This window comes from Erpetoichthys calabaricus, chromosome 6 (genome assembly GCF_900747795.2).
Source record: "Erpetoichthys calabaricus chromosome 6, fErpCal1.3, whole genome shotgun sequence".
Lineage (NCBI taxonomy): Eukaryota > Metazoa > Chordata > Cladistia > Polypteriformes > Polypteridae > Erpetoichthys > Erpetoichthys calabaricus.
Genome location: NC_041399.2, coordinates 185,171,812 through 185,198,953, shown reverse-complemented (window position 1 = coordinate 185,198,953; position 27,142 = coordinate 185,171,812). Strand labels below are relative to the sequence as shown.

Sequence of the window (27,142 nt, the reverse complement as noted above, 5' to 3'; positions counted from 1 at the left end):
CTGTTGCACCTCTGTCATTGCAATCTCGATGCTGCTTACAGTCAACCTAAGACAATTTGAGTTGCTGCTAGATCTCAGGGCTACTTGTATCTATATCATGAACGCAAGACAGGTAAATGATGCATATGCAGAGGTATTCAGTGAAAGCTGGGGTGGCTACAGGGCATTGTACCACATTTCTGTATCCTACTATAATCCTGATGAATATGTAGTCCTTACATAATAAACTAGTTGAATTACAAGATGACACATATTTTCAATGGGATTACAGAGAAGCTTGCATGAGTGGTTTTTACAGGGACAATGCTCTCTGAGATATTCAGCCACACAGAGCATATGACTGTTAAACAATTAAAACACGGGTGTCGAACTCCAGTCCTGGAGGGCCACAATGGCTGCAAGTTTTCATTCTAACCATCTTCTTCATTAGTGACCCGTTTTTATTGCTAATTAACTTCTTTTGCTTTAGTTTTAATTTACTTGACTCGGGCCCCTTAGTTGTCTCTTTTTCCTTAATAACTATAATGAGACACAAAAAGAGCTGCCACATAACCAGCTCACTTGTGACCATCACACAATATCTGAAAATAAAGAAAGGTAAACGTCTCAGTAAGGCTGATCTCTCAGCTCACCAAAACATTTTGATGGCGTTCTTAGACAAAAAGAAAAATCAACCGTTTTGGAAATGTCTGCTGTGGCAGAATGAGAGCAGCAACAAGCTGTGGAAATAAATAACGGGCTTAATTAACAGCAAGAATTGGCTTCTCATTAAGAAATTCGTTGGAGTTTGAAGCCCCAATTTAGCTGGTCATCTGTCGACTCGTTTCATGTCTCATTTCAGTTTGGCAGCCATTTAATGAAGAAAAGAATCAATTCAGAGGACTGAATCCTTAAAAATAGGATTATTAAAATGAAGAGAAAAGGAGTTAATTAGCAGTGAAAACTGGTCACTGATTAGGAAAAGGATTAGAATGAAAACCTGTAGCCACTGCGGCCCTCCAGGACTGGAGTTCGATAAAGAGAGAGAATGGATCAAAACAGCAATGCAGCTGTTAGAGGGTACAGCAGTGGGCATGTCTGAATGTTAATGAACAATGATGTGAATCAGTAATACCAGAAAAAGCATTTAAAGTCATTCAGTTGCTTTTTTCCTAGAGCTGTTTATCTTAATATTCAGTCAGAGGCAAACTTTATTATTGAAGCAGACGATTATTAATGTGGTACAACGTCCACAGTCAGTCCCACTGGCTGTATTGCATTTCTTTTTGGGAATTCTACAGTGTTACCTGAAGAAATCTCTGACAGATGTCTGTCAGTTTGTAATCTGACTAAAAAGAAGCAATACAGCTGGTCAGTAAAGGAAGCTACACACCCATAGCCAAACCATCACAAGGCTCTGCACATCACATTCATGTTTAGCTCTTTCAGATTTACAACAGACAATTGTGAAAAGACAAAAATTCCAAAAACAAAATACATTCTGGAGTGCAAACAGTCTACAAGGATGTTTTTAATCCAAATAAAAAGTACATTTAGGCATACTTGTTTTAACTAAAAGCACTCTGCCCCATGATTTTTAAAACTTGGAATAAAAATCTAAATTATAAAAATAAAATTGTACATAAATTCTCCACACATAATTTGAACTCTGGTTAGGCATTAAAATGTTGGTCTTGCCAAAAAGCAATAATAATTTAAAAAGTCTCAATTTTAACAGCAACACTGATTTAGTTTATGGTTTTAATAAATTCTGTTTAATTGCAGTTTGATTTTACTGAGCAAGTTTAATACCTGAAGCAAGAGGTTTTAGGTAAGGGAGAGAAGGTTTTTAAACAGATGGATGTTGAGAACATTTTTACCATATTTGAAGCAAATAAAAGTCTTGAATCTTACTCTTTTAATGGAAGATGTTTGAAATCTTGTGCAGAGTTGTTGAACTTCTTTTAACATCATACTTTCTTTCATGTTGCGATTAAAGCAGACAACAGTAATTAATGTAGTTAGAAGCCAGTACCACCTAACTTTGAATGAATTCATACTGGTGGCTCTGATATCAGAAATAAAGAAATAATCTGAAAAACATGTAAAGCTGAAGCTGTTATAGAAAACTTTAGGCTTATTAGATTCATTTCTGGTTTCCTACCAGGCTAATAGAGAAGCAAAGATACTAGTTTTATTTAAGCTGTATCTGTTAATAACAACCAGGAGGATGTCAAGTCTCAAGTGAGGCTCCTGTTTGTTGACTTCTCATCAGCCATAATACCATTCAGCTTTACCTTCTTGCATATAGTTTTTCCTTTTTTAATGTGTTTTGGAATTTCACTTGATAGGGTGGCCGAAATACACTTAACAGACACGATTTAAATAAATGTAAATGGTTGTCTGTTTCACATGTTGTCTTCATCAACACAGTCTCCTCAGGGGATCTTTCTTTCACCTCTTCTGTTAAAGTGAAACATTAGTGAAATCACATCTGGAGTATTGTGTGCTTCTCTGGTCACCATGCTACATAACAGAACTTGGGGCTGTTCTGAGGAGAGCAGCCAGGTATGACCCAGGACTTAAAGACATGTCCTACTCTGATAGGCTCAGAGAATTTAACCTATTCAATCTCAAGCATCAGAGATGGGGTGGGGACCTAATCCTGGTCTTCAAAATCTTTAAAGGCATTAATAAAGTTCATTCAACAGACTTCAACTTAAGGTTAAAATGCATTTAGGACTAAAGCCAGTAAGCACTTCTTTATGCAAAGAGTTGTGGGAATCTGAAACACATTACTGAGACATGTAGTTGAAGCAGAAACTTTAACGACCTATAAGAAGCATCTGGATGAGATATTGGGACAGCTTAGTTATTAGCTAAACAAACAAGTGTGATGGACTGAATGGTCTCTTTTCATTTGTTTAATTGCTTAATGTTCTTATGATTTCAGAAAAAATAATAATTTGCCCACAACAATAATCTTTAGACCACAGAAACCCTCAAAAAGAGTCAACAGCAATTTTACCACCTTAAATTGTAAAAGTATGTCAGTTTGTACACTCACTGGCCACTTTATTAGGTTCACCTTGCTAGTACTGGGTTGCACCCCCTTTTGCCTTCAGAACTGCCGTAATTCTTCATGACATAGATTCAACAAGGTGCTGGAAACATTCCTCATGGATTTTGATCCATATTGACATATTAGCATCATCCAGTTTTGGCAGATTTGTCGGCTGCACATAATGCAAATCTCCTGTTCCACCACATCCCAAAGGTGAAATGCTGGATTCAGATCTGGTGACTGTGGAAGCCATTTGGGTACAGTGAACTCATTGTCATGTTCAAGAAACCAGTTTGAGATGATCTGAGCTTTGCAACATGGTGTATTATCCTGCTGGAAGTAGCTATCAAGATGGGTACACTGTAGTCATAAATGGATGGGCATGGTCAGCAACAATACTCAGGTAGGCTGTGACATTTAAATGATGCTCAGTTTGGTACCAATGTGCCTAGAGTTTGCCAAGAAAATATCCCCCACACCATTACGTCATTGCCACCAGTCTGAACCATTGATACAAGGCAGAACGGATCCATGCTTTTATGTTGTTGACACCAAATTCTGACCCTATCATCCAAATGTCCCCGCAGAAATCAAGACTCATCAAACCAGTCAGCATTTTTCCAGTTTTCTATTGTCCAATTTTGGTGATCCTGTGTGAATTGTAGCCTCAGTTGCTGTTCTTAACTCACAGGAATGTCACACAGTGTATTCTCCTGCTGCTGTAGGCCATTTGCTGCAAGGTTCAACATGCTGATTATTCAGAGATGCTCTTCTGCACACCTCGGTTGTAACAAGTGGTTATTTGAGTTACTTGCCTTTCTATCAGCTTGAACCAGTCTGGCCATTCTCCCCTGACCCCTGGTATCAACAAGGATTTTTGCCCAGACAGCTACTGCTCATTGGATATCTTCCCTTTTTTTGGGTCATTCTCTGTAAACTGTAAAGATGGTTGTGCGTGAAAATCCCAGAAGATCAATAGTTTAGGAAATATTCAGACTAGCCCATCTGGCACCAACAACCATGTCACGTTCTAAGTCACATAAATCACCTTACTTCCCCATTCTGATCCTCGGTTTGAACTTCAGCAGGTTGTCTTGACAATGTCTACATGGCAAAATACATTGAGTTTCTGCCATGAGATTAGGTGATTGGATATTTGCGTTAAAAGCAATTGATTAAAGTGGCCGGTGGGTGTAAAAGTTATGTATATGGTGTGTTTTTACTTATGTTCTGCTGGCTTAGCTTGGAAATCTTAATGTTTTCAAAAAATAGGATAAATCAGATAGAAAACTGGAGCAATAATGTAAGAATACCCCAGAATTTAATATATCACATCTACTTAATAACCACATATTACAGAGATCAAAGTACACTGTGTCAAACAGAACTTACCCACTACATTCAGCATTCTAGTTGTTACCAAATTCCAGCTGCTGAGGAAGAAAGGCAAATACAGTTGAAATGCCCTTTAAACTCAAGTGAATTTTATATTCTAGATATGTTTTATCTTAGTAAACCTTCATGGGAGTAATTTGTGGACCCAATAGTTATTATTTTTGGCAATTATTGGTTGAGTCTAATTGTTGTGTTAAAGGGGACTTGGCAGGGACTGTAATTGCAATCTTAAACCATAGTGCAGGTCTGTAGTTGGGTTGTAAGGTGCATAGGTGGCTTGAACAGCAGTGATGTTATTATTTCCAGTTATAATGTGCCACCAACAGGGAGCTATGCCATAATACTGTATAGGTACAGAGCTATGGAGGTAATAACTCATGGGGCACAAGGGTAACTTTATCATACTAATGGGTAAGGGAAAGTATGTCTGAATTCCTACATGCGTGTAAGGATTGGCAGAGTGGCTTGTGTACTGTATATCTTTCTATTAACAGTTATGATAACTATGTGTCCAGGAAACTACAAGAATACCACAAATAAAACTTTAAACATACTTTATTTTTGAACTTATAGAAAAAATTGCAGTCTTTCAAAATGCAAATATAGTTGACAAACCATCTCTATTAGACAATCAGTTACTTCCTGTATAAAGGTTTTCGTTACTGTGAGATATGACACTTGTGCAAATTTGCAGGCGATCCTGCATTTGTTTAACTTGCATTTGTCTCTTTAAGGTGAATTACTGACTGTAAATTATCTTGGTTTAATTGAATATGAGGGGTTGGTGAGTATGCCTGTGATGGATTGTGCAGTACCTGAGGGGTGACTCTTTCCTTGTACACAATTCTGCAATCTGGAAATAGATTAGTAGGTTACAGAATGGATTGAAGGATGAAAGGGTTTGAACTGTGCCATACTGAGTTTACCCTGTCTCTTGGCATCCTAAACTGGGAATGGTGTCACAGTCATTTTTTTGGATGGACACAGATTTGTTTTTACTTAAAATCCAGTTTGTGCTGTTTATGACATGTGTTATTTAATTCTTTGGCTTTTTAGTTGTCACATCATGCCCTGTCAGATAGATAGATTTTTCTTTTATGAAAACATTTTGAGAACGTTTTTGCTTCAGGGCAGATTGCTACTCCTCACTTCTCCACCTACATTTTTTCTTCCTTATTTATTTCCCAGTATTTTACAGATGGATCCATATGGGATCAAGTAAGCTGGCTAGCTGTTGGTTCTCTCTTACAGTTGAATCAATTAAAGAGTAAAATTTAAGATTAAAATGAACAAGGCAGCTTGATAATAAGTAATCTGTGAATTTGGTTTCTATTATATTCAGCTCAAGTTTATCGATGTGTTCATTACTGTTAATTTCAACAGCTGTTTACTGATAAACATAAATCTTGCATAGTTACATGTTTCTGTTACATTTTTATATTGCTTTATCAGAACTGCCTCATCCCAAAGGCTGAGCCTGAATTCTGGTCAACTTAAAGTCTGCGTCAATTTTACGTGTTCTCCCCATCTCAGTGTGGGGTTTCCTTCATGTCCAAAAGACAAACGTGTTATGGGGTCGGTTGAGAATCACTAGTTACCCTATGACTGAGTGTTAATGCATGTATGAATGTGCCCTGTGATGGACTGGTTCCCCCATCACCCTAAACTGGATTAAGGATTCTAGATAAATGAGTAGATTTATGTTATACTATACATCTCTTAACTCTTGGATTTCAAGTATCCTCACTTAGTTATTAGTTGGTGTTGTTCTTCTATTGTTTTTAGCTCTTTTCATAATATTCTGTTAGATTACCAAAGTAATTTACAAAGCAATTAACCTTAGAACATTTGCCATTCTTTAGAGATACCCACTCCATATAGTCACTCCTGTGCCCTGCAAAGAGACTTATTTCAATTTTAGAAGCATCCAACATCTGATGTTACATTACTTCTTCAAAAGCTGTCATCCACGTGGACTTTCAACAACCATTTACAATAACAACACTTAGCAAAAGAAAAAAGAACAAGGCTTCAATAATCAAAAGATGCACTTTCCTAGCGTCAGATTTCATTTCTTGAACGACTGAAAGTTTCCATGAAAATGCGCTATTTATTCTTTTAATAAGTATTCCTAGCGATTTGGTCCTATTTTCAGTTATGTACTTAAGGTAGTAATTTTATCTTGAGCACTTTGATTAACCTCCCCCATACATGTTAGTCTCCGAACTTCTGTCTGGTAGCAGGACATTCTTTTGCTGAATGTCTCTGCCCTCTTTGTTATGTATAATGAGTGGGTATGGTATGAATAATTACATGGCAGTGCAAATGGCAGAGTTAGGTGAAAACCAGCAAGATCTATCACAGACTGCAATGGTTCAAGAAGTGGGATTTCCCCACCTCCCATACCGTAAAATAACACTTGATTGACCTATATTACTTTTACCATTTCATATTTGTAAATCTGTAAGTGCTCTGAGATCATCTTCAATGCAGTGTACTGTTTAAGAATAAATTAAATTGAATTACAAATGGCTAGCTGGGGTTGATTACTATAAAGTGTATTCATTCAGCATTCTGAGCAAGGCAAAGATCTGTTTCCATCTTTCCTATTGTGGCAGTGTTAAATATGTGCCTGTAATACATCATCAGAACCTGGGTGGACGTTTACCAGTAGTAGTTCACTCTAACATGGATGTCACAGAGAGAGTTCAAATTAGCAAGCACAAAGCTGAAAAAATTGGATATATATTAAAAATAGCTGAAGGATTAACTTGACTCATTGATCTCCTTTGAGGGGTTAGGCAAGCAATCTTTTGGCCTAAGTGATCTCATGAGGTGGTTTCACTTGAGTATCTAGGCCTGAAATAAAGATGATTACAATATGATTTTTTCTTGTTGTAACAAGGTTCTTTAGAGATCTGTACTCCAGTTTGTTCCTATGTACTACAGAAATGTTTGTTAGTTTAACTGATGACTCCTTGTTTGCCTTGTGTAATTGATTGTAGGTGTTTACATGAGTGTACCTTTCAATGGACTAGCAACTGATTCTGAATTTGTTGCAGCTTTTTGCATGATGCATTTGATATAGCCTATGCTGGTAAAGAATAAACAATGCATGTGTGGATTCAAAAAATAGATGAATGTGTTCAGGCAGCTGTTAGAAGGATGGATGCATGTGTTTATGAGACAGTCAGATAGAGAGATGATTGAGTTTGGACAATGGATGGATAAATATATAGTAAAAATGATGGATGGTTGGGTACATATGTTCAGATAGTGAATGAATAACTGAATAGTTATACAGTAGGTTAAGTTAACTGTTGAAACTGGATAGACTGATGGGTACGTTGATGGGTTCAAAAAAATCGATGGGTAAATGTATGGTTAAGAAAATGGTTGAATATATAGGTGAGTGAGTGAGTTTAGGCAGTATGTGGATACATTTTGACAATGGTTGAATGGATAGATTTGGACAAAGGATAGAGATAGTAATGTAAGTCTATATAATAATGGATGAGTAGTTTTTGACCATGAGAATAAGGTTTAATGGTCCCAATAAAAGTAGCCAGTCCAAAAATATATTTGCTCAGATCACACCATATATTTTTCTTCTAGCTGCCAATATTTAAAGAGAAAACAAGGAAGCAGATGATGACTTTAGCAGACGCTTGCCCCTATTATAAGCCTTACTTATCTTCCAACATAGTAACAATAGTATAGCAAGCCATGTTGTTTCTCAAAGAAGTGCTGCCTGGTAGCTTGATTAAATTATAAATTGTACTAAATTTCTCTACGTGTAAAACACATTGAGATGGAGTTTACTACTTTACTATTGAAAAGCACTGTAAAATATGGAGTTTATTTGTTTGTAAGGTGCAGTGTATAATAGTGCTGCTTCAGCTCCAGACTCGTAAATTCATATTACAGCCTGATCAATACCTTTGTGTGGTTGGTATGTTCTTCTTGTGTATGCATGTTTTGTTTTGTTTTTCCTGAGAGTACACCCAAGGAATGATTATTATGTTAACTGACAAATCTAAACTGGCAGGGTGTGTATGTATATGTTTGCCCAAGGTTGTTACCACTGCTCATTATTGCCAGGAAGGCCCAAACCCATCCACCCAAAGGTGACTCTCGAACACTTTAAGTGAGTTTGATAATTAATGGATGGGTAAGTGGATGTTTGTGTCTATTTCTGTTGTGAATGAAGGAAAAGGTTCACTCCTCTGTAAGTTCAAAGCAAAGTTTCCTGATTTGCTGTATCTTTGTGCAGATCCTGAATGACTGTATCTTCTTTTTTATTTGCTGAATAAATATGATAACTGAAATACATATTTTCTTCTGTTAAAGTGTAAAATTGGGTAGCCTGTTGTTTAAACCCCATTAGCGATTCACATTGCGACTCATATCAAGTCATTTAGCCTGCTTGGGCTCTAGATATATAAATAGGTGAATAATTTGTACTGCTCGTGTAAAGCATGGCATCTACTATTAAAGGCACATTTAAAAAAGCCAACACTTCAAGGGATAACATTACTGAACAATGGAGTACTGGCTGCCAACTTATATATACATGACAGAAAGATACAAGGCCACATACTGTAGGTCTTGAGTCAACTGACTAACCCAACTGAGAACTCTGTTCACTCTTCCACAAGTGAAATGTGAGTTCCATGAAAATATGCAGGGGCAGCATGGTGGCACAGTGGGTAGCGCTGCTGCCTCGCAGTTGTGAGACCTGGGGACCTGGGTTCGTTTCCATGCGTGGAGTTTACATGTTCTCCCCGTGTCTGCGTGGGTTTCCTCCGGGCGCTCCGGTTTCCTCCCACAGTCCAAAGACATGCAGGTTAGGTGGATTGGCGATTCTAAATTGGCCCTAATATGTGCTTGGTGTGTGGGTGTGTTTGTGTGTGTCCTGCGGTGGGTTGGCACCCTGCCCGGGATTGGTTCCTGCCTTGTGCCCTGTGTTGGCTGGGATTGGCTCCAGCAGACCCCCGTGACCCTGTGTTCGGATTCAGCGGGTTGCAAAATGGATGGATGGATGGTTTCCTTTCCATCTCTGTGTTTCAGTAAATACACAATGGCCAAAAAAAGCATAATTTAGCGTTCACAGTAATTCAGAGCAACTATGCAGTTTGATGAAGATATTTGTGTCACAAAGTATTCCTTGTTAGCAGGGCAGTGACATGCAACCTGTGTTAATGTGCAGTATGCATATTGTGTAGTTGTTTCTGCCGGTGCCGATTTGACTTTGTTGATCCTAGTGTCTGAAACTGTTTCCTAAGATCTGTCCAATACCAAGTGTTTTTAAGGTCACATTTTCTTTCTCTTAATTATTTGAATGTAGCAGTAGCTATATTTTTGAGTTGACTCTTCTGTTCTTAGCATACTATTGCTGATTATCATCTCCCATGTACTTCTAATTCATGTTTGCTTATGCATAGTCATCACAATTATTTCCTTCCAATTGTCATCATGCATAGAATCATCATGTTACTGTGAATTTTACTCTTGTTTGCTTTGTAAATATTCTGTGAGGGTATATAGTCTGTGAACAGTGCTAGATCAAATGGAATTTGACTGATTATTAATTAATTGATTTTTATATTGCTCTATCAAACGCATGAGCCAACACAAGGACAATTGCAGTGCAAACACTTTTATCAAATATGTGGCCCCATGATCTTAAACTGAGCAACTTGATGTTGCATGAAGACTGGAAACAAGGATATCAGCACTTTGTCATTATAGGGCACCAACACTGAAATAACAACTAGTTTGAGATGAAAAGCTTTGCTTGAATTGAAGTTTGCTCGTTGCGCACCATTTTTTTTAATTCAGAAAGCTTAATCTGCTTAAGTGGTTACATTAAAATGTTTCTCCAACTCAGCACAATGTGCATCTATGTTGAACTGGCATTTTTTTCTTAAGTGTCTTCTGCATTTTTGTCTGATACTGTTGAGCTGCCAGATGCCCAGTAGCCTAGTGTTTTAAGCATGGTCACACAATGAATAGATGAACAGAAAGGTGAATCAGGCGTTGATGTTATTATATCAATGCCCTTTTGGGCCTGAATAGTTAAATATGCTTGAAAATCAACATAAACTTGTGCATTTGTTTCATAAGTCCTTTCATAGAAAGCACTGATCACTGCCCACTTTGTGAAACTGTTAACAGCCTCGTTACTCATAAAGAAACCAAATCTAAATAAATTCAGTATTATAAAAATAATTACTTTTTTTAATTTCAAAATTAGTCACAAAGAAATTGATTTCTAAATATTTGCTGTCTAATAACAGTCCTCATTTAAAAAAAAATAAAGTTTTTCATTTCCATCCAGCCTTTTCCTGAGTCCATTTTTTCTATTACAGGGTCATTGGGAGAAACACTTAGAAGGTTGCAATGAATCCTGGATTTAATAACAGTTTATCATGGGGCATGCTCTCTCGAACAAATGCACACACACTTCTTTGGACTATTTTGGTTTGTTAATTACCATATTATCCATGGAATGGGATGGAGACCAAAAAAGAAAATTCAACTTGGATATGTGGAGGGTACACAGACTTCTCACATATGTTGACTGTGCCAGGTATTAAATCTGGGTCTCTGAAAATAAGAGGCAACAATGCTAACCACTATGCTACCATGATGCCATGTTTATAACTCATTTTTTAAACTAACAGGTAATTAATTACTTGGCTGTCATTCATATCTTGTGTACTTTTGTTTGAAAGCACTCTGTAGTGAAGAATGACAGTGAAAACCTAGGCAGATTTCTACACTGTAGGTAGAGTATTAAAAAGAATGCCAAGTTAAGCAGTTGTTTACTTCTGAGGACTGTAAAGCAACACAAATCTGTTTAATCTGGTAGAAACCTAGTTAAATAGACAATGTTTTGCTCATGATATGTCCTTATTTTCATCTTAAAACCATCCTACTGAGAATCCTGGAAATTAGGAAAAATGGTTTGGTTGTACATCTAAACTTCTAAGCAGGTTGTGGCTGTTGGAACTACAGAGGCACAAAGTGTGTCCCTTGGCAATTGCACACTCTGAAATAACACTGAGGGGGCAGGCCTTCTGACTCCTGGTTGTCTTGGAAATGCATCCCGAGTGCCATGGCGACAGATGCTCATTTGGCAATAAGAGGATTGCTCTGTTGTGGAAAGCAAACCCTGTGCTCCCAAAAGCCAAAAATGAGCGTGGGCAGGGAGAGACACTAACTACTCGTCTGCAGTCCATGCCTCTGATTAGTGAGCAACAGAAGGACATTAAATAATTGCGAGGTCAAAGAGAGCAAATGTGAACTAGCAGACTCCAAATCCCTGTCATTTGGGCAAAATATTTAATGCAGAGTCTTCAGCAAAGGGGCTTTTATTTTTGCCTTATCCATTCATTTCAAGCTCATTGTATTAGGTAATGCCAGCTGAGGAAAGAAGACAGGAACAACTGCTTCATTCCAACTTTATCTGAAAACTCTGCTGGAGTGATATGCAGAAGTGTCCAGAATTACAGTCAACCTTTACACCAACAAAAGCAATATCTTTTTGCTCCTCTGCCAAACAAAATTCATTGCCCTGCTTTTAATTCCAGTGCCCAGTTGCTGTATGCATGTTCTCACTGTCTTTCAAGGTTTCTCCTCCCATATTCCCAAGCTGTATGAGTGTGAGTGAGAATGTGCGATTGGGTGGGTGCTGTGACAAACTAGCATCCCATTAAGGGTTTGTTTCTGCCATGTAACTGCTGTTATTCAGATAGGCTGGAAGTGATTTGGAAACACTGGTTCCCTACAACTTAAATGGATAAGCAACTTTGACCTTTCACATTAGAAACACTGGGCCTTAGGTAAGGATGAGGAAGATATCTGGAATGGGTAGAAACCTGTAGGACCTGACAAAATACATCTAAACACTGGGATAATATGTAAAAACACAGACAGGGAACTTAACTGAGCCCAGTTCCCAGAAGTGTCAGGAAGCATGTCTAAATGTTGAACAAGCCTTTTTAGAACACCTTTAAAAAGACTTTTAAAAGGCATCACTTTACTTTGAAATTTAGAAGTCCTGTTTTTGAAATACGTGGGAATGAGTACAGTAATCCCTCGCTATATCGCGCTTCGCCTTTCGCGGCTTCACTCTATCGCGGATTTTATATGTAAGCATATTTAAATATATATAGATTTTTTGCTGGTTCGCGGATTTCTGCGGACAATGGGTCTTTTAATTTCTGGTACATGCTTCCTCAGTTGGTTTGCCCAGTTGATTTCATACAAGGGATGCTATTGGCAGATGGCTGAGAAGCTACCCAACTTACTTTTCTCTCTCTCTCTCTTGCGCTGACTTTCTCTGATCCTGACATACGGGGATTGAGCAGGGGGGCTGTTCGCACACCTAGACGATACGGACGCTCGTCTAAAAATGCTGAAAGATTATCTTCACGTTGCTACCTTCTGTACAGCTGCTTCGTGAAGCGACATGCTGCATGGTGCTTCGCATACTTAAAAGCTCGAAGGGCACGTATTGATTTTTGATTGCTTGTTTTTCTCTGTCTCTCTCTATCTCTATCTCTCTCTCTCTTTCTCTGCTCCTGAAGGAGGGGGTGTGAGCTGCCGCCTTCAACAGCTTTGTGCGGCGGTGCTTCGCATACTTAAAAGCCAAACAGCCCTATTGATTTGTTTGCTTTCCTCTCTCTTTCTGACAGTCACTGCTCCTGACGTGCACTCCTTTGAAAAGGAAGATATGTTTGCATTCTTTTAATTGTGAGACGGAACTGTCATCTCTGTCTTGTCATGGAGCACAGTTTAAACTTTTGAAAAAGAGACAAATGTTTGTTTGCAGTGTTTGAATAACGTTCCTGTCTCTCTACAACCTCCTGTGTTTCTGCGCAAATCTGTGACCCAAGCATGACAATATAAAAATAACCATACAAACATATGGTTTCTACTTCGCGGATTTTCTTATTTCGCGGGTGGCTCTGGAACGCAACCCCCGCGATGGAGGAGGGATTACTATACTATCAGAAAGGAAATTTTAGGATAAAAAAATAATTTTCTTTGGTTATATTCTTGAATAAAAGGGCACGTGTTTATTTGATATTTGGACTAAAGTCTTCACACATTATACACTTCACGTCATTATTAGTATATCATGGAAAAAGTTTCTGCTTTAGGTATGTGCTCAGCATTTCTTGGCTCCCATTTCCTTTCATCCTACACTTACCCAGATCTTTGTAGACACGGAACACACATGAAATGCAGGCATTCCAAATAACGATGTACTGTATTATTTACCAAATACAACTCCAGGCACCTCACATGCATATAAGGAGCCTTGGCTTGAACTAGAAGAACTTTTTGCCCGAGCTGAACTCCATCAAGTGGGAGATGGAATAGCAGGCTGCTTACTGCTTGTGCTGATCAACACATTTACCAAACAAAAGACGCTGATGGAGAGGTGTGGTTGGATTTAAGGTGACACGGGTTTACAAGTTTTACTAAGGCTTCGGTAATTCTAGTGTTAAAGCAGCTTCCTGGTTTACCTTATCATTATGAATGGTAGTTAGAAAATCACTACTGGCACTCACATAGCTTCCAGCTTCACTGTAAAGCCGTGGGGATTTAACTGCTGTCTTGTATAAAAAAATAGTCTGTTCAAACATTAGTTTTCCTCCCCTTCATTGATGGTCAGAAAGATCTTTGTTATCTTGATTTCACTCAGTCTCCCTGAGTGAGCAAGCCTTCAAAGAAATCTGAAAGTGCTTTTGCTCAGTGAGCACTTGTAGTAAGTAGTATATTACTGTGTACCACAGACAGTGATACCAGATATCAGAATGTTTCTTGGCAAAGCTTCTCCTTCCTTCAAACAAGTTCTCAAAGTGCCAGATTCAGAAAGGAAGCGTAGTGAATGGAAGTTAGGGGATCTTCAGAGAATGGTTTAAGAAATTAAATGATGTTAAGAACTGGAAACAAAGTAAAGCATAACCACATCACTAAATCTCTCAAAGTTCAAGTGCCTTTAGGTTTTTTTGATGCTGTCTTTATCAAAATCACTCGATAAATGAATGTTATGCCTTGATCCTCCAGTAGCTAGTCACTTAAATCCAGTGAGTGCTTGGCATTGCCGTAGAGAGAGAGTCCCACCTGTGAAGCTATTTCTGTACCTTTCTGCTTATGTTGTTTTGTCTGTTCCTGATGATATTGACTTTATCTTAACACTTGTCATAAAGGTCTACCCATTCCTATATTCCTGCATTGCCCCGATACAGCATATATCTACGCTTCCATCAATACAACCATAAACTTGGATTAAGCAAGATGACTAAGTTGATGGATGGATTTGTTTTGGCTGTTTGCCTTTTTATAATAAATTGAGCTATAACATAAACCTTTTCATGAAAAAAGAAAAGTTTGCTTGATCTAGGACTTGGTAGGAAGGACAGTTGTGCAGACTTAGGGAATAGACAGTAGCACAGCCTTTTCCCTTCACAGGTTATACCTATTTCCTCACTGCACTTGAAAGATCCTTTGTTAAAGTGGTGATATTAACATGGAAATTCACCTCTGTAGTCATACTGTGACTTCTCATAAGATTATGGATTAATACCAACCGTAAATATTTTTGTATTTCTAGTAATATAAATTCATCTTCAGAACTCCATAAATGCTACTATCAAGAGGGTATCATTGACTTAATCAAGTTCCTTTATTTATGTAAGTTGTTCAATACATTATCCAGATACTTCAGTGTCCCCACTTTATATACAGGACCAGTAACGGCGGACTGCACGATAACGTGCAGTGAATACTCTTGACTTATAGTTTTCATACTCTTTCTCTATACGTTTCGCATTTGTTTGCTCAGAGGTTGATGCGCATGCTGCTTTGTGAGCAGCTCATTTTCTTCACTGTAGCGACCCGCTTCTCTTCTTCTGTTGGCATCTTTTTGCATTAAAACTGATTAAGTCAGTTTTTGTGTTGCAGTTATTCAGTATGTTTTTCTTAATTTTTTCACTTAAGCTGACACTTAAGTGTTCAGTCTGTCTCAAGAATGATTTAAGATAAGAAAAGGTAGAGGAAGTGACGGCGAAGATGGTATGGATGAGAATGGTGCCATATGCATGTGCCGCACAGCCACCCTGTTGCAGAGACTTGATTCTACAATAACATAAAATAAAAATAAAAAGAGTAATAAAAATAATCACCCCGAAAGCGGACAGTAGAGGTCACATAGTATATGTATACCAAATTTCAAGTCAATAGGTCAAATGGTTTGCGAGCTACAGGTGATTTAAAATCCTGGACAGACAAACGGACAGAAATGGTACCATAATGTATAAGAAGATAATACTCAATACATTGTTGTAGTTTCCAGTGATCCTTTGTGTGCAGGAGTGCTTTCTGGTCTGCATCTTACATGCACTTCCCATTTATCTTTTCAGGTGTCCTTTTCTACTAGATAATTTATCTATGCTTTTAATTAAAGTCCTGCATTAGCTCCTCATGCAGCTTCCTCTGCTTGAGACCAAAGGTTTAATTTTCAAGAGACTGTGAAAGTAGGACATACCAGTTGTTCCTTGTCCCTTCACATATTCTATGGGTGGTATGTTATTGGATAGCAAGGTCATAAAAACTGTACGTTGTACTGCAGAAGTGGCCTCACTAGTGTTTCACTAAGTCTGAGCATATTTTGCAGTATTGATGATATAATCTACATCAACATGAATATTATACTATATTTAGGTAGACAGAAGTAAATGTTTATAGAACGTAAAAAAAAAAAAAAATACTTTCAATATCAATGGCACTCCAAACAAAGGACCTGGTAATTATTTCCTCATTAGTTAATTTCAGTCTTGTGTCTGTTTTTGTGATGTCAGATCTCCCACCCAATTAACGTTGTTACCGTCTGCACTGGATTGGAATGTAGCTTCTTTTTAAGTGCTAACGGTTTTGAAGCCTCTTCAGCCCCACCTATCACATTCTCAAACAGTCCTTCCATCTTACAGTATCTACTGTACATATTTAAGTAGGATAGGGCCTAACCCTGGGTGGATAGGTAGATGATCATGGGGTACATTTATAAAGACACTGTGGATGAATTTAGAATTTCCATTTAACCTAACCCACTCTTGGAATATGGAAAAAAAGTACAGATTTTGGCAGAGTGTACTGTATGGCTAAATGGTTGCATTTAAACTAAGTTTCTTGGAGCTGTGAGGCATAATCCTTACCCAACTCAGGCATGTCAGGTTGGGGAGCATGCACTGGTACAGCTTGTTACCATACCCACCACACGACGAAACAGATCGGGGTCCTGGTTGGTAAATCCCCAGGCAGACACGCAATCCAGTCCCACCCTCCAGAAATGACCCTCTATCTGCCGCAGCCAGGTGTTACATGGACGTCCCCTTTGCCTGGTCCAGCCTCTCGGGTCCACAACAATGAGGATCCTGTGAGCCGGATCACCCGCTGTCTGCAATGCAGGTGGACGCTCTGTTAGTTTCATGGATTATGGATTCTCTGATGGGAAGGCCATAGTTCTTGCGGCTGCAGGGCTGTGTCTGACACTGTGCTGTGTAATACTGGTGCTCCACAAGGGACAGTTTTGTCAACGTTTCTTTTCACATTGTACACTACGGATTTTTTCTGCAACACAGAGAGCTGCCATCTGCAAAAATTCTCTGATGACTCTGCAATAGTGGGAAGTATCAGGCACGGTGATGAGATGGAATTTAGAAGGGTAGTGGACAGTTTTGTTGACTGGTGTGAGCTGAATCAGCTGCAAGTCAACATCAGTAAAACCAAAGAACTGGTGGTGGATTTGGGAAGACCATAATCTCCAGTTACTCCCCTGTCTATTAGTGGTATGGATGTGGAGATCATTCAGGACTACAAGTATCTGAGAGTACATATGAACTGTAAGCTAGACTGGTCTAAGAACTCACTGGACATGTACAGTATAAGTAGGCTGTATTTCGTACACAGACTCAGATTCTTTAGGGTCTGCAACACTATGCTGCAGATGGCACTGGCAACCGCGTACGCATTGATCATTTTTTTCACTGTGGCGTGCTTGGGGGCAGCATGAAGGTGGCAGAAATTAGGAGGCTTAACAAAATGATTCAGAAGGGTTGCTCTGTTGTTGGAGAGAAACTTGACAGCTTGGAAACTGTGGCAGATTAGAGAATGTTGTCTAGACTTTGGTCTATTATTGAAAATGTTAATCGCCAACTTTATAGCATTGTGGTTGGACAGAGGAGCGTTTTCAGTAGTAGATTGACTAGCATAAAGTCCTCCACTGAATGTCACAGAAAATCCTTCCTCCTGACAGCCATCAGGATCTATAACTCATCTTCTAGTCTCTCATCCACATAATAATCTTTCCTTAATGGATCTCCCAGAACATTTTTCAACTACTTTGATGTACAATAACTTGTCTGTTGCTTCTCATGTGAATAAATCTTTTTGGTTCTCAGAATGTGTGATATTTCACTTATATGTGCAATATCTACCATCCATCCATCCATTTTCCAACCCGATGAATCCGAACACAGGGTCACGGGGGTCTGCTGGAGCCAATCCCAGCCAACACAGGGCACAAGGCAGGAACCAATCCTGGGCAGGGTGCCAACCCACCGCAGGCAATATCTACTATTATGTGAAATACTTCCAGCTCAGTGTGCTGTTATTACTGTTTAGTAATGTAGGGATTTTGTAAAAGACGTAGAAGTACAGTATTTATTATATTCACTGTGTACCTGTAAAGTATAGTGAAAGATGTTTTACTGTAGTTTATTTTGATATTTATATTCTATTTTATTTTATATATTTATTTTTTATATTTGTTCTTCGTGTTATTTCTGTCTTCTGCTGTGGGCTGACGCCCTGCCCAGGGTTTATTTCCTGCCTTGTGCACTGTTGTTGGCTGGGATTGGCTGGGATTTCTGTCTTTGTTTATTCGTATAGTTGTAACATAAGTAATTCCCTTCAGGATTAATAGTTTTTCTGATTCTGAAAAAAAGATTATCTTGTCTATTTAAAGTGATGGAATATGTTTTTAAATACTGTACATATATAAGCACACATAACAAAATAGTGTGATTGTATATAGTCCTGACATGCAGTACTTGTTTGTTCAGGATAAATCAATCCATTCATGTCTTCATTCATCTATCCATTATCTTACCTGCTTATTCATTTCAGAATTAAGAGAGCTAATGCCCATCCCTGCAGCTATGAGAGCAAGGAAAGAATCAGCCCTGGCTAGGTGCCAGTCCATCACAGAACACATTTACACAGACTCACATTGGCCCAGTTTACAGTTGTTAATCAACCTAACATGTATGTGTTCAAGATACTGTATACCTAATATACAACATTGTACTGTATTGACCTAGCTCATAGAGAAGTTCAGTCTGCCAGGCTATAAAACTTCCCTGTGCAACTGGGTCCTGGACTTCCTCTTTCCGTCATAAACACCATCTCCAGTACTTAGACCACTTCTCTTCACTCTGCTGACTCACGATTGTATGGCTGCATAAAGTTCTAACACCATAAATAAGTTTGCTAATGATATAATGGTGGTGGGTCTCATCAGCAATGGCAATGAGTCAGCTTACAGAATGGAGATACAATGATTGGTGAACTGGTGCAAGAGCAACAATCTGTCTTTTAATGTGGACAAGACAAAAGAGATAATTTGTTGACTTCTGGAAGGCCCATGCCATCCACACTCAACTGCACATCACGGGCTCTGTGGTGGAATTGGTCAAGAACACCAAATTCTTTGGTGTGCACCTGGAAGCTGACCTTACTTGGTTAAATAACACCACCTCTATAGCCAAAAAGGCTTAGCAATGTCTCCACTTCCTTAGGCAACTGAAAAGGGGTAGCCTGCCTCCCCACATTGTACAGAGGTACCATCAAGAGCGTCCTGACCATGAAGAGTCTAACTACAGCCTGCAATACCTATGACACAGGTCGGGAAATCCCAGCAACTTCAGTCACGTAACACCCTTTGAGTCAGATAATCCTCCCACAACCCTAATCTTAACCAAAGTGTAACAAAGCCCTAATGTTAACCATAATCTAATGCAATGGGTGTTTCGTGACTGACGTTGAGGGTGTTTCGTGATGTTGGGGCATTATGTGACTGACCTCATAGGTATTGCGGTCTGCAGTTATACTCAGTTGTCCTGACTAGCTGTACCACTGGTTTGAGAAGAATGAAAGGACCTATAATAGATAGTGCACACAGTTGAAAAGATCATCGGGACCTCTCTTCTCTTCATTAAAGACATCTTTATAAAGCTATGCATCTACAAAACCTAAAGCATTGTGAAAGATGTCACATTTCCATCTGGCAGAAGGTACTGTAGCATCCAATCCAGTTCTGCTAGATTCAGCAAAAGCTTCTGCCTCTTGGATGTCTAGTCGCTGAACACTGTGCTGCCCATCTACCCTCAGATCTGCTCCTAGGAGCTTATTTATATGCTGTACATTTTTTACACTTGTTACTACTGTTGTTTTTTTATTATAAGCTATTGTTATTATTTATGTATTGCTATTTCAAATTATTACTAGCTATTCACTTTTATTTATTTATGTATCTATTCATAGTATAGAAAAATTCTTGACCTGTCTTGCACTTGTCCTGTGTTTATGTGTATGTTGCACTGCGGTCCTGGGGAACTTTATTTCATGCCACTGTATGCTGTAGTACTGTGTCTGGATGGTATAGCAGTAAAGCCATTTCACTTGATTTAGCTAAGCTACAATGCTCAATTGAAGCAAGCAGCAGATTGACATCTGTGGAATACTATACAAAGACATTGACTTAAAAAAGCATAATCAAATCCTTAATGATCCTGTTCATCACCTGTTCCATAAATTGTTTTTCAGCAGATTGACAAGTTACAGAATCCAGCAATGCAGAATAATAATAATAATGCAATACAATAAATCATTTGCACATTTAGAAACTAAGAGTTTAATTTTATAGACAAATAAAAAGAGACCAGGAAAGACCTGAAATACATATTATATTGAAGTGAGCATATTCCATCCTGTTTTATTGTATGCTTTCTCTTTCATTTGTTTGATTTTGGGTTATTATATTATAATGCATTTGAAGTGAACATTTGAATTATTCATTTCAAGGTAATATATTTGACTTTGACAATAACCTTTGACCTGAATATGTTAAATTTGATGACACAGTGCAACAAACAACATTTCTTTAAAAACTTTCAATTTTTACCTTAAAATTGTTATTTATTACATTACTGAAATATGTATAGGCTCTGGTCAGCTTGCTTGTTGACAGGCAGTGTGGCCTAGTGTGTATGAGTGTAATGTTGCAAGATGAAATTATTTATTATTACAAAATTAATGGACTAGTATAGTGGTGCAGTGGCTAGTGCTGCTGCTGCCTCATGGACCAGCATCTTGGGTTCAAATCAAATTCCTAGATGTTGTCTGTGTAGAGTTTGCAAAGATGTGTGTGTTAAGCCCTACTTTCCCTGCAACCTTGAACCGTGTATTAAACAAGCTTGAGAATGTTATGTTATTTAGGATTTGTGGACATTTGTTTTTGTTTTTTTTTTTTTGTAATAAGGCCTTTATTCAGTTCCAACTGCAATAAATATTTGTTGCTTAATTTTATACTGTGAACAAGGTAGAATTGAGAAAACACCATGCTGCTTCTACTGTAGCCTGTAAGACTGACACTGCTTGGTGACAATGCAGCTACATTAATTCATTTTAGTTGAAATGTGAACATCCAAGGCATTTGTATCACTGTCTCACCCTGAGCAAGTTAGTTAGTAGTGTGTATGTAGTGAATTTTACAATGGTGATCATCATGAAAGGCAATGCAGCCAGTAAGGTTGGGTGATAAGCTGCATGCAAGAATTCAAAGCCAAACAGCAGTGTTCAGTGAGACCAAACAGAAAAATAAATTGTAACTTTGAGCTAGCTGTCTCTGAAACTCAATAACACCAAACAATATTTAGCAAAAACAAATACTAAATCATTTTTATTCTTATTCTTACATAGCACCGTACATTGAGAACATCATCCCCAGGCACTTTACTAAGCAAACAAGAAATTGATTTCATTCAGTAGTTATGTTTTATTAGTATTACCGAGAAAAATACTTAAAACACAGTGGTAAAACTTACGTCACTTACCAATCCTGGACTGGAGTTTGTAGAGTTTTCTTCCTTTCATGTGTACATTCATACGCTAGTTGTTTCTATAGTAGGATTTCAGGGGATCCAATCATGTTCATTCAGCATTGATTGCCAGGCAGTGGACACATACTCACTTCTGCTAAGACAATTTACAAACCTGCAAGAATTAACTTAACAAATGTTTTTAAAATTCACACAAGTATGTGTCAAATGTCTGTGTACGTCTCTGGAGTATAATTTAGGACTCAGAAGCTGTAATGGCAACTGCAGTAACTGTAGTACTAAAGTATAAAAAAAAATCTGAAGGAAGAATGACACTCCAGAAAAGCAGAAAACCACATGTCCAGTGCATGAATTCAAACACATTATACAGCAGGCATATATATGTCTGTCTGATATGCCTAATGGATTAAGCTGGTTCAGGAAATAGATTTATAGATATTGTGATAGATAGAGGTCTCCGTGACCCCTTGAACCCTCAGACTAGACGTCAGACACCAGGTAAAAGTCCAAATATGAATATTTATTAATAATAATAATTGTGCACAAAGCACCCTCTTCTCCACAATACTCAATAATAATAACAATAAACAATAATCCTCCACACTCCCAGACGCGTTGCCACCCTTCCACCCAGCTCAGCTCGCCATCTGGGATTTCCCATAGTCCTTTTATAGTCCTGATCCGGAAGTGTTTCGTCCTCTCTGTCCACGTGACTAGGAACACTTCCGGGTCATATAAAAACTCTTCTTTACCCCGGAGGCACGTCGTTTCTTCCTGTCATGTGATCTTGACGCACCTCCGGGTTATAGGGCACATAAGAGTCCGACAACCTCCCTACAGCAACTCCTGGAGGCCCCCATGGTATCCAGCAGGGCTGTGCATATAAACTACAGAGTCCATGATGCCCTGCTGGAATTCGGGGCACATTCATGCTGTCGGGAGAGCTCCTCCTGGCGGCCTGGGGGTGAGGGCCGGAGTAGAAAGCCGGCAATCCTTCACAATATCTATACAGTACTTCTCTTTTTATTCTTCTGTACCGAAGAAAAAATAGGCAACGGCTATAAGAGCAAACAGCCTTCTTTGGCTATATTTGTTTTATAAATATAGTGTCTTCTGAATGTTTTCATTAAGGTTGTCTCATTCTTATTTATTTAACAGGCAATTAATTCAGACAGCGAAGCAAGCAAGGGACTGATCGCACACCGGGTATCTGTTGATTATCTGGATGAACCATTCCAAAGAGAAAGGGCTTTGAGTACAGCCAGCGTTCTGACTAATGCAATGGAAGGTAAGAAAAATGTCCACCCGAGGGCCGTTGCGCTTTGGGGTGATGGGTGGCTGGTGTTTAGTTGTTGGTGTAGGACAGGTAGCCAGGTAAGGGCTTTGGGGCAAGTGAGGAACAGAAAGAATTAAGTTGGAATAACTAAACTAAAAATAGATCTTCAATTGACTAGTAATTGAGTCTTTATTCTTGCCACAAAGCATAGCTGAAATAGAATAAATACCAAGTGGCCTTAACTTACCTTGATTAGGACCCAGCCTGGTTACTATTTCTGAGTGGATTTTCTCAACACCCTTATATATTCTCCCATATACCAGAAGCTTGTATATTAGATTAATTGGCAACTGTAAATTTTTCAAATTTGATTGAAAGAGCGTGCCTTTCAATAGACTGGCATCTTGTTCAAGATTAAATTCCTTATTTGGCTGAAAAAATAAATATATTCATACTGTACAAAAATAATGGGCTGTATTAGACACAAACCAACCAGAATTCTCCTAATACGTCTATTTTTTATTTTTAATGTGGTCTATCACCACATTATCAGTTGAAACAGTTATGTAGTTCTCTTTCTGCGGGGAATGAGCCTGGACAGTTTATATGTTTTGCTTAATCAATGTCAGGTGCTCTTTCAGTAAACAGTAATGCGGAGCAATTAATGACCTGTTCTATCCAAACAGACCTTAAGAATTGAAAAAATGTATTTACTAGTCTTCAGCTGGCAACTGTAAAGTTGGCAAAAGTCTCATTAGTGTCGATTCCTTTATTTATTAAAGTGCCTTAGCTCTTTCATTCTTTAATTTTCTTTTAAATAGGGAGAGAGCTATGAATTTATCAATATAGCTAATTCCTTCAAATAGAATCATCAGAAATTAGTTGTCCTTAATTCATAGATTTGGCAGTTTTCAGAAATTTTAGATAGCTCTCCCAGATATCTGTAGGCTCCTAAAGATAAAGGCACCCTCACAAACACATAAGGTGCACTGTCCACCAGCAGGTTTTCTTTTATATGGTTAGGCTTATACTGTGGAGAAGATTTGGACACCTGATGAAGTGTCCTTTTAAACGTGTTGATATTTTAAAGCTATTTTTAATTAATCGTGTTATTTTTTTAATCTCCTGTTCTGAGTCTAGCTCTTATTTAAAATCATGTTTGGTCTGAGTGTTTTTATGTGCTCTAATATGCCTGTCTTGAATTTCTAAGATCAGTGCTACTCGGGAAACCAAAGGACATCATCTTCGGTGTTTATTGGATATTTTGCATTTAGCTTCATTGCCAGTATCAATAGTAATAGAGGTTGCCCATCTATGTTTAAACAGTTAAGAACAATATGATATGGCTGAGTCAGAGCATCAGAGATTTTGTTTTTTGTGTTGCTTCCTTTCAACAGAACAATGCACTGTAAATACTATTCATGAGGACTTTGCTGCCATTAAAAATATTCTTTAGTCTCTATGGTTGCACTTCTGATCTCTACCTGACAGGAGAGCTATTGGTCTATCTCTGCACTGATGTAATTTCTGTCACTAAGGTATAGTCAGCACCAGAAAGGTAGGGTTCCATAGTTAAATCAAACACTATGAATCTGTAGGTGTGGTTGAGTTTTAAGAGCGGACACGATGGTTGTGAGAGTCTGTGTCGAATTTTATTTAATAACACACTGTTTTTTCATCTTGAGGGTTGTGACAGATAGGGGACACTGTCGTCCCCTTGAACCCTCAGACCACTCGTCAGACACCAGATAAAAGTCCAAATATTAAATTTATTAATATAAATAAGTGCACAAAGCACCCTCCACTCCACAATACTTCAATAATAATACAAATCAATAATAATCAATAATCACAATCCTCCACTCCCAGTAGCTCAGTCACCGTTCCTCCCAACTCGGCTCAGTCTGCTGGGGTTTCCCACAGTCCTTTTAAAGTCTCTGACCCAGAAGTATTCCGTCTCCGGGTCAAATGCCTTCTTCAGGTGTCCCGGAAGTACTGCGGGTTTCCGACCTCGTGACTCCTAAGTACTTCCAGTTTAGCGTCACCATAATAGTTCCCGGGTTCTTGGTGAGCTCCCCCTGGTGGCACCCACGGCACCCAACAGGGTTGAAGAACCGGACTCCATGTCCCATGCTGCCCTGTGGGAATCCTGGGAACTAATTTTTTTTCCAGGGGAGCTGCCATCTAGCGTCCTGGGGGATGTAGTGTCCTAAAAAGGCTCTTTCTCTTAGTTGAGGGATGTCCCGGCCTGACTGAACCGCTGGCTGTCCCTCACAGGGTGTTATGGTGGCACTGCACAAAGTTGTGCAGTCTCCAAGTTCTAAGAGGATAAATTCAAACCAAGATGAAGTCACTGTCTGTACAGAGTTTGGTTGTTCTTCCTCTGTATCTGTGTTATCTGTGTATTGTGGTTTCTACAACTATATCGTATTGATGTGCAAGTTAGGTTACATAGCAGTATTAATGAATTTGAGTGACCGTATCATGTGATGGACCGTGTACTCTTCACAGTTGTCTTATGCACACTGCCACTCACAACCCTATTTAAACAAGTCTGAAAATCATTAGGTTGATTGTTTTGTAATGGTTAATTTATTGTGCATTTTTATTTTAATCAGCTTTTAATGTTTTGTACAGTCATTTTTTATCACGTTTCTGAATAATTTATTTTGAATATCTGTAGCAAGACAAATTAATTTCTTAAATTTCTTAAAGATAGAAGTAGTGTTCACTTCATCATTTCCATATATAATATTACACTTACAGATTGTTAATTAAAATATTGGTGACTTTCTTGCAAAGAAAACATCATTACTACTATGGCTGTTCACTGGCTTTGATAAAAAAAAAGTTAGACCTTGACCTGAAGATACCAGTTGCATTGACTCTAAAAGGTCTACATATCATGTATACTTTAAAGATTTTTCATTCCATTTAATTTTTGCATGCTTGTCTCATGCTGTATTGTGTGTTCAGTCCATTCCATAAGTCCATTCCATGATATTTTTGCCTTTTTGAAAGGACGTTTCTTGTATGGATGTCATATTCACGTGGGTCTTCCTTTTCTTTCTTGTTTCATGCTGTTCTCTTCTAAGTCTTCCACTTTTCTAATTTTAACAGAGATCTTATGTCATATTCTTAAATCTGTTTGTTTAATAGTTGTAGCCACAACTTAAGGTGAAGGTCTTACATGTCCATATAGTGCACTTAAAGCTTTATAACAACTATAAGGTTATTTGAAAACATTTAGGATTACCAATATTTCAATTTGCTGTTATACCTGGTCAGGATTAATCTTTCTAATTTTTGCTTACCAGCAGAAAAAGCCCATAGAAAGCTAAATCAAGTGAACATTTCACTTGCTTATTTTCAGATCGGCATGATAAAATAAGAATTAAAGCAAAGTACTGATTGAGCAAGAAATACCATCCCAAAGAAATATCACTGAAGATATATTGCTTTGGAGTAAAAAAGACACTATTGAGTAAATATTGACATTGATTACTTTAACAGTGATCTCTTTTAAGCAAATTTTAGTGAAGTAATAGTTACATTTGTGACACATTTGTATTTCTTGATCCAAAATAGAAAATGAGCTTGTAAGAGCATGATCCTGGTATAGACTATAGCTTCCATTTTCTAGAATGCTTGTGCTGGTAAGGATTCTGGTAGAAACAAGCTGAGCATAATAGTGTAGACTCCTTTTTCTCCAGCAAGAGATTCTAGGTTCTCCAGACATTTCTAGGCCAACTATCTTTTAGAATCCTGTCTCTGTTCTAAGGTTATCCCTGTCATCCCAAAATATCTGTAAAAGGTTATGTCCAAAGGACAATCTCACCAAGTTTAACAAAACCATATCTGGCTCCAGAGATAGAGATCATACATATATTTGTGCTCTCCACATGGCTTAACACAGTGTAGCTTGCAGAGAAGTGTTATATCCACTTGTGTCCTTGAGTTTCTCATATCTGCCCCTGATTGCTGTAAGGCGTTCATAAAAGCCAATTAAGTGCTTTGCACCCATAGGCTACAGCACTACAGCTTCTGTCTATTTCCAGAGGTACCATTTGGGAAGACAATTAAATGTGGGTTCAAAAAGCTCTGGGACCATCATGGTCTGAAGTTTTGATTTCATCTAGTTTCATAACACAATAGCTCAATTAATGTTTTGGCGTAAATTATAATTCAGTTATTTAGTTATATCCCTGGCATAAAGAATGAGATCACTAGTCC

General features: G+C 38.2%; 1 protein-coding gene across 1 annotated transcript in view; it reads left to right on the top strand.

The window, feature by feature from the left end:
• Positions 1-27,142, top strand: part of LOC114653135 (sodium channel protein type 5 subunit alpha-like) — a 387,074-nt gene that overhangs the window by 301,437 nt on the left and 58,495 nt on the right. The window contains exon 13 of the mRNA XM_051928793.1: positions 22,792-22,921. Within this exon, the coding sequence (XP_051784753.1) occupies positions 22,792-22,921 (130 nt within the window). The remainder of the gene's footprint in view (positions 1-22,791; positions 22,922-27,142) is intronic.